Source organism: Sprattus sprattus, assembly GCF_963457725.1.
Source record: "Sprattus sprattus genome assembly, chromosome: 14".
NCBI classification, from domain to species: Eukaryota; Metazoa; Chordata; class Actinopteri; order Clupeiformes; family Clupeidae; genus Sprattus; species Sprattus sprattus.
Window position 1 is genome coordinate 728,254 of NC_137912.1, and position 15,000 is coordinate 743,253.

Below are 15,000 nucleotides of genomic sequence, written 5' to 3' on the forward strand. Positions count from 1 at the left end.
AGCAGCAGCCCCAGTGCTCTGGCTCTCTGTGTGAAGATCAGTCTGGGTGCTTCGAGTCTGAGATCCACACACGGAGAGCAGCAGCACCAGCAGTGTGATAGAAGCCCTCATCTTTAACATCACTCACTCTCTGACACACTAAAGTTCTGTAGTAGCAGTAGTAGTAGTAGTAGTTGTAGAAGGTTGTTAGTCTCACTCCTCAGACACCCTCTTTTATATGCCTCAGTCACTAATTATGTAAGAAATTTGATGACGTTTTTAGGTTAAATAAAGTCCAGGGACACTGATCAGAATTAGAAACTGTAGATTTTCCAGGACATATCTGGTTATCAGTGTTGTGGGAAAATTCAAACCTGTCACAGGTGGGGCTTCATATTCTGTTTATCTGAGGCTGCAATGTCATACCAGAGAGGAGAGAAGTCTCTAGAAACATATAGACTGATGGAACTGGAATTATTGTTATTATTATAGGTAAAGATGTACTTCTCTGTATCTACAACTCACTCTGAACGTATACTACGTCTGTCTCTCACTGAGATCCAATGCAAATGACATGTGACCCTCCCCCCCCCCTCTTCCTGCTAGAGGCCTTGTGTCCTGGCATCCCCATCCCCCCATAGGTGACCCTCTCAAATGTATCCCACCCCCCCTTCTCTTTGTATAAAACCTGATAGCATACTGCATCAGGTTAGACCGTTCTTGAACCAACAGCGAGAGGGGTCTCCATGCTGCAATACAAGCCAACTGAAACTGACTCTGCCTCTGGTCTATTCTTTAACTTTAGCGTGCTATTATTATTCCATTAGATGGTCCTTCGATGCCGGTAGATATACATCTATCTGAAACAGCAAGAGAATACAAGCCGACGCTTCAAAAACTTTGAACGGAGACGGGTAAGCGAATTACGCTCATTCTATGTGCAGAACTGTTTAAGAGTTGGGACAGTAGAGATTGTACTTGCTGTCTGTTACTGAATTTGAGTTGATCAATTGGTATCTCTTAGGCACTGATATCCGGCACTATGGCGAATTGTGTAAGGGATGGAAGCCTAGTCCTAAAGGATAAAGACTGGTTAAATTATATAATATTTATATAAAGTCTCGGGATACCAACGTTGTAGACTAACGTTGGGTCTGAGAGAATCACACGTCGGTGGTCCAGGTTTGTAGCGCTGTACAAGCTTGGAGTAAGTCTACCATCGAAGGTGCTCTCGTGGGGGTAGCTAGGTGGACCTGTTCGGAAGTGTTTTCAAGAGAGCTCTATTTACAACTCTGCACATAGAAAAAGTCCCGTTCGCTATAATTGACTTATACTATTCATTATAAGGACCAGGACGAGTTGGTTTCGGTTGGTTTGTTTCAGTGTGATATGTTTGTCTGTTCTGTGTTTCATGTTCGTTGTGTAAGCCTGTGTGCGTCCATCTGTGTTGTCTTTGTTCTTAAAGTGGCCAGGCTTGACTATCAGTAGTGATTCAAACAGCCCCATCTATCCTATTGTCTAAATTGATCTAACTTAGTCAGTTAGAAGGAGAGGAGTGAAGACTTTTAACAAAGCCTTCATCCTGGGTGTATATGTTTAAGATACATGGAAATAAGATGCCTTTACGGAAAAACATACGTAAATGTATAGACACATTAGCGGGGCCCACAATATGTTGGAATGCCCCTTTTAAGTAAAATCAAATGAGCTCGCTGTTCAAGTGATCTGTCTGGTAGTCACACAAAGCCAGTGAATGTTGAGGAGGCAGACTTCTGCTAACTCTCTGTGTTCTGTGTTGCCTACATGTTGTAACCAGATTATTAACTTCTCTTGTCTTTGTTTCCCCACGAGTCAGACAACGCGTGTTCTGAGCGAACAACTGCGCAAGCGCTCTCTTGTCTGTGTTTCCCCGCGAGTCAGACAACGCGTGTTCTGAGCGAACAACTGCGCAAGCGCACGCGTGTGTGTGTGTGTGTGTGTGTGTGTGGGCTGGCCAGCCGATGAATGAATGTACTTACACGACTCCTAGCCAATGAATGACTTCAATGCCACTCACTGACTGAGTGAGAATATAGACTGACATACTTTTGACCACTTTTGACTGCTTTGTTTATTGTCTGGTATATGACTTTTGACTGTTTTTGTTTATTGTCTGGTATGATTTAAGTCTGACAATGCCTTGCTTTAACTTGTATTTACTTTTCAAAGGTGATAGCTTCCAAGCTATCATATAGGGGATTTGAAGGCTTGTTGTGACTTATCTGCACTATTTTATGTTGTCTTTTGTTTGTCACAACTGTATTCCTTTTTATTTTTATTTGGTCAAAGTCATGTGCTATTTGTCTTTGTTTGTTTCAACCTTTATTTTTATTTACTCCAAGCCATGTGCCTTGACCCCTTAAGTAATCTTGCAGAATCCTTTTACCAAGCACCCCTCCCCCTCCCCCATATCACAGTCAAATGCAAATGTTTGAATGGCTCTAAAACCCCTCATACTGTTGTGGTTTCTCATGCGGACCCTGAGGTGCAATGCACACGAAGTCTAGGGCCTCCGAATCGGATTTACTTTTCACACCAATCGAATCTTTTAATTTCGTACATACGGAGGCTGGCAACGACAGATTTGCGTAAACACGGAGGCAGCAGATTGTGGTGAACCGACTGTAGTACATACCTCACGCCTGTGGGTGGCGCTTTAGCGCTTTATTTACACAACTGAAAAAACGTGAAAAACCTAGAAGAAGAGACTCAAAAGCACAAGGTAAAGGAAGCAGCAAACGGATAAACAAATTACACATGACATTCAAGCTCCAATTAACAACATTACATTATGATGGTTAATAAAATCAGTGGTCAGACTAAAGGATATGCGAAAATGAATTCTTTTTTCTATTGATAATAAAGAGTTTGGAACAGTAACATGACATGTCTGTCATCCCATCTCCCATGATGCATTGCTCCGAGCATTTTACATACATTTATGAATAAAAAAGCAAATTAAATCGCTGGCCAATTTATATTTGTGGTCATGAAAGTTATGTTACGTCTGAATAAGAAGAATTAGATCAAGATAGGGGGCTAATCAAAAATCAGAAGACTGGGTTAATGTTAGTGAATTCGAGGCCCACCATGAGTGAGATTTTGAGGGAGAACAAGTTATTTATATACTGGTTGGAGATGGCGGAAAAGATCACGTGGGGCAGTGACGTAATGAGGTTGCGTGAAACCGTGCAGACGAACACCAGCCCCCGTACCGATTCAAATCTACTCACTTTCTACCCCGGACTGCGATCGTTGCAGAAACGAGGTGCGGATAGAGAGTGTTCGTATGGATGATAGGGCTATCTGTATTAGCTATCCGTATCAGTTTGACAAACTAGGCTCCATGTAAACGACACTTGAGATCACACACAACACTTTAGGAGAAGACTACCCCTCCCCTGCCCATCTGCAGCCATCAACACACCCTATCTAACACCTCCCTGTGTCCCGGGTGTTTTTGGCTCCGGCTGAGGTCATGGACTGTCCAGCTCTCCTCAGAGATACACACTCAGCCTAAACAAGGCTTGTTGTGACTTATCTGCACTATTTTATGTTGTCTTTTGTTTGATGTGAGATCTCCCTACTGTGCTATTTTGTTTCCTGTATTCCTTTTTATTTTATTTTGTCAATGTCTTGTGCTATTTGTCTTTGTTTGGTCCAACCTTCCATTTTATTTTACCATGCCTGTGCCTTCACTCATGAAGTAGTCATTTAATTTCCTGTTACCAAACACCCCTACCCCTCCCCCATATCACAGTCAAATGCAAATGCTTTAATGTTCTCCAAACACCTCATGCTTTTGTTGGCTTCTCATGTGAGACTTGATAAGTACCCGCAGCCAAGAATCTCAGGACCCTGAGATGGCCATGGACTGTTCAGCTCTCCTCAGAGATACACACTCAGCCTAAACAAAAGGACTCTTGACAACCCTGTGACCACAAAGGAAACCTGAACTCATCAACTGGCCATCCACGTGCTTGGTGTTTCAGCACCTGATTCAGCAAGTCTTGCCATGATAGAGACTACCCACCCAGAAAACATGGCAGAAGGACTCTGCATGTGGGCTCTGTGTGCTCACAAGATAACTACTGATGGAACTGCAAAATAGATATTCCACTGTTAAATTGTATCATCCCTATCTGTAACATATTTCGATGTGTCCTGCCCTGATTGGCTGTTGCCTGGTTATTATTGTGTGAGCATATATATGCTCAATTGGGGGACTGATGGAACTGGAATTATTGTTATTATTATAGGTAAAGATGTACTTCTCTGTATCTACAACTCACTCTGAACGTATACTACGTCTGTCTCTCACTGAGATCCAATGCAAATGACATGTGACCCTCTGTGAAGGAAATTATTAAATATTATCATGAAGTGTTAGACTTAAAGGAAATTCTGATAACTGCTATTTTCTAAAGTGTTCTGTGCTGTTGGTTATGTGCCCTGTTTCTCTGTCCTGTTCAATGGAATGCTGTCTCTTGAGAGAGGGGGTTGTTTGAAGTTATCTTAGAAAGGCATTGTTAGTTAAGGTATTTACAACTTCGTCTCCAGCTCTAGGAAAACCAATTGATGTATTGTAAAACTAATGTCATGAATGGTTACATTGAGATTGCAATGGCGATTGATGAGGCCAGGTGTTATGTTAAACTTTTCGTGATTGTTTGTTAAGCAAGGTTTCTTATCTTCAAAGGACAGAGGCCAGATGGCGACTTTTGGGTCTGGGAGGGGTTAAAATGTGTTTTGTACTTTTGTACTGGACCCTAAATAAAAGATCTATGTATCCAGCGGAGAGAGAGAGTTCACACGAGGTGGTAACACACGGTGCTCTCCGCTCTACGGCCGAGAGCGTAATAGATCTGTTAACAACTTTGCTCTGGTTTGTTGGTGTCATCTTATTCTAAGTAATTTAAACAACTTAGTAGAGTTCAGGATTTTTTCCTGACATCTTGGTCCTTACGAGCTGGATCCCTCAAGATCGCCGCCGAGATGCAGACCATGGAAGCTGACGACGTTGCAACGCCTGCCACGGCTACGTTCGGCAGAAAGACCTGTGTAGTGAAATTCTGCATAGGCCAGCTGACGGTTCTGCACCTGGGAGGTGGATCTGACGGGATCTGGAATCAGCTTTGACCCACATATAAGTAAGTGTACTGGTCATTTACTAACAGAGTAGTAGTTAAAGTAGGGTATTGCCTAGGGCTGCTCTATTAAAAAACAGACAATAGCTATAAAGAGATTCTGGGAATCTAACGATGTCTGGGACATCAAAAACATGTTTTTAACAAGTCTGGGACTTGAATCGGTGTAGAGTGATTTGCATCGGAATGCATGGACGTCTGTATGAATGTTGTGTGTGAATGGAGTAAGTGATTGAACAGAATTAAAACAGCGAAAAACCTCTGTGTTAACACCCAGAGGGGCAGCGGACCGGTGTCTTTTGCCGGCCTAGAAGCTTCTGTCCCTGGAGATTTCGTTGATCCATTTGAGATATTTTGTTTAATCCAAAAAACTCACCATAGTAATATTGTAGTGGCAATAAGAAGTACATGGTTAAGGAAACATACTAATAGCCAAATTAGCCATACAAAGTACGTAGAAGGTTGGATAGAGAAACGTAGTTGAGCGGAAAAAACTGTGTCTCGTTTCATTGACATGGCGTGGTCGAGCAGCTATGACGTCATCACTAACAGACAATGTAAATTGACCACGATCCGTGAAAAGTCATACTTATGTATTACTTAAATGAATGTATGACAACTGTTTATAGTTCGCAATACGTTTGCAGCTCGTCCTAATTATAATGAGTTGGGAGAGAGGTTTAAAATCATAGCGTATGAGAAAACGCCGCAGAAGCTGAAAGTGTAAAATGTGAGCACTGGTTGAAACAAGCCCTATTGGGGGGAGAATAAGGAAGGTAGAAGTGTGGATTATAAGAGCGAAGAAAGAAACATAGCAGGTTAAGTAGAAAGCTGGAGAAGGAGAGAAAGAAGAAGGGAGAAAAGAAAAAGCAAGTTTGATAAGCTCTGAAGAGGGTGATGAGTATGTAGGGACTAGAAATAAAAGAAAGTAAAAATAATACTAAAGTCCGTCTCCTTATAGAGACGCAGGCGAGGGAGAGAACATCATCATCGCAGCATTAAAGAGGCATACAATAATTGTATTGAGTATTATGATAATGATGACGCTAAATCTATATGCTATTTGATACATGATATAAATAATATAAGTGCAGATCGATTACAGAATTAGGAATTTCAGTCTGATCAACCGAAATGTCTCTATTCCATAATGGATTTGCCTAATATAGTGCAGAAATGATAAAGTTAGTAAAAGAGGTGCCGCATTCCTTAAAGGGTGTGGATAGGCATACTAGAGAATTCAGGATATTAGCGTAAAGAAGTTATTAATTGAACTTAGTCAGAGTTGAAAGAGCAATAACTATGAGTCTTTATGCCAAAGAGAATACAAATAGTCACGATAATTAGTTAAAACAAAGTCAACAGATAAATAATTCGCTAACCGGATACTTTTTAAAAGTACAAGTCGGGTTCATCCTCTGTCCGTTTAAATCTTCTTGAATGAGATGTAATGACTAAACTAGGCTTAGCCATATCACGGAGTAGGTAGGAAAGACGGCAAGGCTATGTGATAGTTAAATAGCACGTGTATTAATATAAGAAGCGCAAAAGGAAAGTTCAGAGACTTTCTATACATGGGTTAATTTATTTACATGGCTGGGTTTTGTGGTATGTGTGTTCACTCACATGGACAAATAATATGAATGGTCTGTCTTAAAACTCAGCGTAGAGGTTAGAAAGTCACTTCTATAGTCATCTAATTGGTTAATTATAGCATTAATAGTCAAACAAAGTATACGGTCTCCTTAATGGTAAAGCTATGACCGTGTGTGCAGAGTAAAGGGGTGTTCTCCCCTTCGACTAATCTACAGGCTGACGGTACTGCCAAGTATCTTGGCTGTGTAGAAGTAACACAGGGATAAAGCTGTATTACTGGAAGGAAAGTTAGCAACATTTACTTTCCAAATTAAATACTCGACGCTGTCGGAAAATTCTCAAAACAAATTAAATTACCAGAAGGTTAACCAAGTAAAAATTAATAGTGAGATTCTTAAAATTGGTACTTTTGTCTGTCAGAAGCGACAACGCAAGATTAATATCTGATCCATACATTTAGTTCACACGTAGCTAATGTGTTCTAATAGCCATGGAGCAGGACTGAATACTTGAGATATAAGATTGAGCCTACATGATTTATTTTAAAAGATAAGATCAGTGTATGTTGTTACAATTACGAGTAATTGTGAGCATGTTGTTATGGGACAAAGTCTTCGTCCTGGGTGTATGTTTTTTTAAGGTAGCCTATATGGAAAGAAGATACTTTTTTGGGAAAAACATAAGAAACATTATAGACATATTATCTAGGCCCATGCAGGTTGTTTAAGTGATTGGCTGTATGTGGTCATGTTACACCATGGAATAGTGCTGCAGAAGGCTGTGTGTGTGTATGTGTTTGTTCTAGTTGTTTTGTCTGATCCATTAACTGAGGATCGATTGTTTTTGTATAGAGATGTTTTGGTTTAGGAGAAATCGCGTTTTTCATTCTTTCTGGGATTTTTTATTTGGGGTGATTGAAAATCAAAGAGTTCATTGTTGATTTTCAGCCCATAGTTTTGCGTAACTGGCATGCACTGCATGGAAATGCTGCTGCAGGGTAATATCAGGGGTCTCTGCTCAGAGATTCTAGGTTGTCAATGGAAGTGATTGATGTCTAGCTTGTTTGTTTAAGCAGAGAGATAGTTGCATTGATCAGGGCATGTCTGTTACTCAAATGGCAGGAAATGTATACATGGACAGCAAAGGCTTTTGCTGTTTCACACATTTTAGTTAAATATAAAAGTTGTTACAAGTGTTACTTGAAGCAATTCAATTACCTATCAATTTGGATATAAATATAGATATAAATGGGCAGCAATTTTGAGTCATGTGACTTTACATGTCTCAACAGGGGGGAGGTGCATACATAATAACTATTATGTATTAATAAACTATAAAAAAAAAATGTTTTAGTCTTTTAGTGAAGCAATGTGAAACGATAAGGTCTGACATTTTGTGAATGAGGTTTACAATGGCCTGATTGTTTTGTTTTGGTAGTTTTAAGTATGCACATTACCCCTGCTCAAGGTCTACCATTGTCAATATTTGATATACTTATACAGAATATAGATCTCACTCCAACTGTTAAGTGCAACATACTGTTCGAGTTTTTTCTGTGTCCCCACAGGAACAAGGCCAGGTGAAGGTGGGAGTGACCATACCAAGTGCTACTGGCCACACCAACAGCCAACGCCAACGCTCCACCTATATTCACCTGTATTCACCTGTCACAATGTTAACTTAGATTATTAGTAGGATACACCACTAGCTTTGAGTAAGGTTTAGTGGTTCCCTCCCGGGGGTTGAGATATTTAGCTCTTGACCGTCTGATAGTCACCCGATTCGTGCCGAATTCGAAATTTTACTCAATATAGTATTGGTGTATCCATTTTTTGTTTTACTGTGTTTCTTGTTTATATGGTTTATTGTTTTTCTGTAAATTGCATAAATAGTGTAATTCGGTTACAAAAATGTCTAGACTGTTGCTATTAGTGATTATTACAGGTGTACTTTTGGGTTTATAGTCCTCCACAAGTGTAATGGAGAGAAAATATGGCACTGGAGAATGTTACTCACCTGTGTAGTCTACTGATTCATGGGATAGATATGCATCTATGCAAGCGAGCAGACGTAATACGACAAATTTCTAATTATGTACCTTAATGCAAATTCTTCCTATCAACCTAGACTTAAGGTTAGACCACTTTCATATCAAGCCAAGATCTGTGTTGGAGAGAAGTGTGGCCCAGACAGCTGGGGCTGCAATACTACATCTTGTGATGCAAAGGGTATCCAGGTGCAGGATGTGTTTAACACGACCCAACCACTAGTAGAGCTAAATACTACATTTTTGATGTCACCTTAAGTGATAGTCTATTCTGTATAGCCATTATGTGTTGCAAATAATGGAACAATGAGAGACAGAGACAGTGTCATTATTACGGATACTGTGTCCTCAAGCACCACTTCCTCATCCAGAGTCAGTAAATGGGAATATACAAGGGTATTCCTACGATGGGAGAGGTAATGTGGGTGTGTGGTTAAAGATGGTACAGTCAGATCTCTTCACATGGGTGGGGCGTACGCGCCCCCGCTCAGGTCACGGACCATGTTTATGTGTTAGTGCGATCTCACAGGCAGGGTTATCTCGTAAGGAGAGATTTGCTGTTGAGAACCATGACATCATGTGCGGGACTGACATGCCTGATGATGACAAACAAGATTTGGACCAATAGTATCAAAGTAATTTTGCCTCTGATTCTGTCTTTAGGCTTAGGTAGAGTCATGTTAATAATGGGAAAGACTTAACTATAGGTTAGGACTATGTGTTAATGTCACCTTAGTCAGCGGGGAAGGCCTTAAGGACAAGGTTTCTCAAAGTCTGCTGATGGTGAGGAAAAAAATAGATTACTGCTAGATTTACTTACTGCTGCTAGTGGAAGGGGTTTGTGTTATGCTGAATGATACCTGGATATCTGATGTCATCCATCTGTAGCTGAAGCCTTACAGCAAATGAGGGCTGTTTGTGAAGCTATAAATGGTTGATGTTTTTAAGTGGTTTAATTGGGTTGCTTACTTTTGGTACATGGTTGCAAATTATGTTGAAAGGTCTGTTAACTGTTATTGCAATTTTTGTATGTTTTGTATTTTAATGAGGTGTATTTCTACATGTGTAAAAAGTTCTCATGTCTAGTGTAGTATGTAATTCTGTACAGAGTGTAATGCTATCACAGGAATTTGATGCTCTATTGGCTTATCAGGAGGATGATGTTTAGTGTAATGATGCCTATGAAGACAACTGAAGGAGATAGGGTTATTTCTTTATTAGAGTTATCATCATGATAAAAAGGAGGGAAATGTGAAGGAAATTATTAAATATTATCATGAAGTGTTAGACTTAAAGGAAATTCTGATAACTGCTATTTTCTAAAGTGTTCTGTGCTGTTGGTTATGTGCCCTGTTTCTCTGTCCTGTTCAATGGAATGCTGTCTCTTGAGAGAGGGGGTTGTTTGAAGTTATCTTAGAAAGGCATTGTTAGTTAAGGTATTTACAACTTCGTCTCCAGCTCTAGGAAAACCAATTGATGTATTGTAAAACTAATGTCATGAATGGTTACATTGAGATTGCAATGGCGATTGATGAGGCCAGGTGTTATGTTAAACTTTTCGTGATTGTTTGTTAAGCAAGGTTTCTTATCTTCAAAGGACAGAGGCCAGATGGCGACTTTTGGGTCTGGGAGGGGTTAAAATGTGTTTTGTACTTTTGTACTGGACCCTAAATAAAAGATCTATGTATCCAGCGGAGAGAGAGAGTTCACACGAGGTGGTAACACACGGTGCTCTCCGCTCTACGGCCGAGAGCGTAATAGATCTGTTAACAACTTTGCTCTGGTTTGTTGGTGTCATCTTATTCTAAGTAATTTAAACAACTTAGTAGAGTTCAGGATTTTTTCCTGACACCCTCCCCCCCCCCTCTTCCTGCTAGAGGCCTTGTGTCCTGGCATCCCCATCCCCCCATAGGTGACCCTCTCAATGGATCCCACCCCCCCTTCTCTTTGTATAAAACCTGATAGCATACTGCATCAGGTTAGACCGTTCTTGAACCAACAGCGAGAGGGGTCTCCATGCTGCAATACAAGCCAACTGAAACTGCCTCTGCCTCCTGTCCATTCTTCAACTTTAGCGTGCTTTATTAATATTCTATTAAGACTTAAAAAGGAAATGTTAACTATTGGAGGTAGTAATACTAGCAGCAGTTGTAGCAGTACTTTTTGAGACTCAGTCTGTGAATACCCTCTCTAGGGGCCTGATTTACTAACATGCGAGCGCTGCTTAATCTGCGATCGCACATTAACGCACGGTGTTTTTGCGCATTTTCCATGGTATTTATCAAACTACATCTGCGCTGGGCACTGCGTGCTTACTCCGCCCTTTAAAGGGCCTGATTTACTAACATTGATTTGCAAACGCAGCTTAATCTGCGCCTTTGCCAGGCACGGTGTTTCCCCGCATTTTCCGTAATATTTATCAAGCCAGATCAGCGCTGGGCAATCATTATCTAGCGCACAGTTAAAAGACGGGAGAAATTGCCTGTAAATAATATGCCATTAATGCATAAACTGTCTATTATAACAATATAGATGTGTACATGTCGAGATTAAGACGTTCTACAAGGGACATGGGTTCACTACAATATATTTTATTTAGTGATAATTCATAGAGGTCTCATCTCTTTTGGGGTGCACTGGAGTCCATGGACACTGTGTTTCTTCCAGGCCATATCTGGCAGTTCAGTTATCAGTGTTGTGGGAAAGACCCAGCCTGTCACGCACACACACGCGCACGCGCACGCGCACGCACGCACGCGCACGTAGCTGAGCGGCCCTCGGAGGTCAGTGGTAAATTATACCAGATACCTGTACTTATTATATAAGCAATGACATATGCGTTTATAATATGCCTGCACCACATTTCCATACCAGTAGCAGTAAATCAAAACCATACAATGTAATGCTTTTTATAAAGAGCTAACATTTATATTGAGCAGAATTGAGTTCAGCCTATTGGTCCGGCCTTCCACAACAGTCCCACTTTCTCATGTGGCCACTTGGGGAAATGAATTGCCCACCCCTGTTCAATAGAAAACGCGTGTGTGTGTGAGTGTGTGTCCTTGTGTGTGTGTGTGTGTGTGTGTGTGTGTCCTTGTGTGTGTCCTTCTGTGTGTGTGTGTGTGTGTGTGTGTATGTGTGTGCGTGTGTGTGCGTGTGTGTGTGTGTGTGTGTTTGTGTGTGTGTAAATGTATGTATGTATGTATGTGCGTGTGTGTGTGTGTGTATGTATATGTATATGTGTATGTGTGTGTGTGTGTGTGTCCTTGTGTGTGTGTGTGTGTGTGTGTGTGTCCTTGTATGTATGTATGTATGTGTGTGTGTGTGTGTGTGTGTGTCTGTGTGTATGTCTGTGTGTGTGTGTGCGTGCGTGTGTGTGTGCGTGCGTGCGTGTAAGCTCACCTGCGCCTCCTCCTGCATGACGCGGTACTGCTCCTTCCAGACGGTGATCTTGTTGACCTCCTCCTTCCTGAGGGTCCGCTCCTTCTTCAGCTCCGGGCTCCAGAACGTCTTAATGGAGTTCATGGAGGAGCTCAGCTGGCTCTCCTTGGCCTGAGCCTCACGACGGAGGAGCTCATTCTCACGCAGTACCTGGAGAAGAGAGAACAGAGAGTATATGAGTGTGTGTGTGTGTGTGTGTGTGTGTGTGTGTGTGTGTGTGAAGAGCTCAGCTTGCTCTCCTTGGCCTGAGCCTCTCTGCGCAGGAGCACGTCCTCACGCAAAAACCTGGAAAAAATATGTTAACCACTCATACACACACTCATATAGACTCATATAGACTCATATAGACTCATATATACTCATATATACTCATACACACTCATACTCATAGATATATACTCATACACACTCATATATACTCATACACACTCACTCATACATACTCATTCATGGTAAGAGCGCTACAGCGGTTGCCAATACACTAACAAAAGCAAAAGGGTTGCTCTCTGGTTGCAAAACTCATGCCTCACCTTAGACCTAGAAAAAACTGTAACCATGTTTTTCACCAACAGGCACATACTGAAGGATTGCCCCGGTGTCTCAGTAAATGGGCAAACAATCGATAATGTGGATATATTCAAGTTCTTCGGTGTTACCCTTGACCCAACTCTGAGCTTTAGAAAACATGATACAGAAACACAAACTTCAGATACAGGAGTTCACACACAGTTGAGGCTTCCAGTATGTTTCTGAATGCTATGATTATACCACATCTTTTATATTCTATTACAAGTTGGTCTCAGTCAAATAAAACAGCTCTAAAACAACTTGAATCCTTCTACAAAAGTCCCCTCAAAATCCAAGATAAAAAGCAACGTCGCTACCGTCACCGTGAGAAACTAAACAAACACACACACACACACACACACACACACACACACACACACACACACACACACACACACACACACACACACACACACACACACACACACACACACACACACACACGTCGCTACCGTCACTGTGAGATACTAAACAAACATGACATTTTAAACTTTGAGAATCTGATCAAGCACTCAAATGTCTGCTTACTTTTTAAAAGTATTCATAATGCTGCAGCTCCCCCTTGGAAAAACATGTTACTCTCTGCTCTGAGACAACAAGATCTGTACCAAGGGGTGAGTGTAGTGTACCCAAAACAATGGAATACTCTGCCAACAGACATCATTTCATAAACGCTGACACGCAACTTCACCCGTCCTTGTTTCTTGAAAGGATCAGTAGGCTAGTGTGTTATAGTGCACTCCAGATAACTGGAAACTCTGACATGATATTTTCCCAGCTCTGACTTGAATGCTTTTGAGACAAATCTTCCTTCTGTCTGTTGAGTATCAATAATCAATAATTATGGACAACTTTTCTCTTGTTCATTTTGACACGCCGCCTCTTCGTGCATCTTGACACACATCTAAAACGTTTTTAAACTCTGATATGGTCACACACAGACACACACAGACAGACACAGACACACACACACACACAGACACAGACACAGACACACAGACACACACAGACACAGACACACAGACACACAGACACACACAGACACACACAGACACACACAGACACAGACACAGACACACACAGACACAGACACAGACACAGACACAGACACACACACAGACACAGACACACAGACACACAGACACACACAGACACAGACACAGACACAGACACACAGATACACAGACACACAGACACACACAGACACAGACACAGACACAGACACAGACACAGACACACAGATACACAGACACACAGACACACACAGACACAGACACAGACACAGACACAGACACAGACACACAGATACACAGACACACACAGACACAGACACAGACACAGACACACAGATACACAGACACACAGACACACACAGACACAGACACAGACACAGACACAGACACACAGATACACAGACACACAGACACACACAGACACAGACACAGACACAGACACAGACACAGACACACAGATACACAGACACACAGACACACACAGACACAGACACAGACACAGACACACAGATACACAGACACACAGACACAGACACACACACAGACACACACACACACACACACAAACACACACACACACACACACACACACACACAGGGTCACTCACCTCCTTGAGCTGTGCCTGCAGGTCCAGTATGGTGTTGTCGCGTGCCTGGCGTAGCGAGTGTGGCACGGTGGATGATGCCATGCTGCTGGAGGAGGAGGAGGTGGCAGTGGGCACGTGGTGGTGATGCTCCCCTCCGAAGGCGATGGAGTCGCTGGCGATGTTGGGGCTGCTGCCCATGCCTGCGCCACGCCCTCCGTACCCCCCCACCGCACGCCCCCCCACCCCTACGGACATCCCCCCCCCGCCCCCACCAGACCGTCCCAGCGTCATGCTGCTCTTGGGCAGCTCCAGGGCGGAGGCAGACACGGGGTCCGGGTGTGTGTGTGTGTGTGTGTGTGTGTCGTACAGGGGGCTGGCGGTGGCGTAGGCTGCGTTCAGAGACTGGATGTTCTCCATGGAGAGGGTCTTGCCCCCCCCTCCCATGCCGTTGCCCCCCCCAGTGCTGTTGGTGCGCCGGTGACCCAGGCGGGGGGAGCGAGGGAGGCGGGGGGAACGACCGGGACTCTGCCCACCGCCACCGCCGGCGTTGCTATGGTTACCCTCCGGTTTGCCCACGGAGCGGG

At 42.5% G+C, this 15,000-nt stretch overlaps 1 protein-coding gene across 3 annotated transcripts in view; it reads right to left on the reverse strand.

The window, feature by feature from the left end:
- LOC308375018 (ELKS/Rab6-interacting/CAST family member 1-like) overlaps window positions 1-15,000 on the reverse strand; it is a gene marked incomplete at its 3' end in the record, with an annotated part of 80,875 nt that overhangs the window by 51,337 nt on the left and 14,538 nt on the right. For all 3 annotated transcript variants that reach the window (XM_080851041.1, XM_080851039.1, XM_080851040.1), the window contains exons 2-3: window positions 14,438-15,000; window positions 12,211-12,399 (exon numbers count right to left, since the gene is read on the reverse strand). The exon at window positions 14,438-15,000 is cut by the window's right edge and continues 243 nt beyond it. In XM_080851041.1, the coding sequence (XP_080707167.1) occupies window positions 12,211-12,399; window positions 14,438-15,000 (752 nt within the window). The remainder of the gene's footprint in view (window positions 1-12,210; window positions 12,400-14,437) is intronic.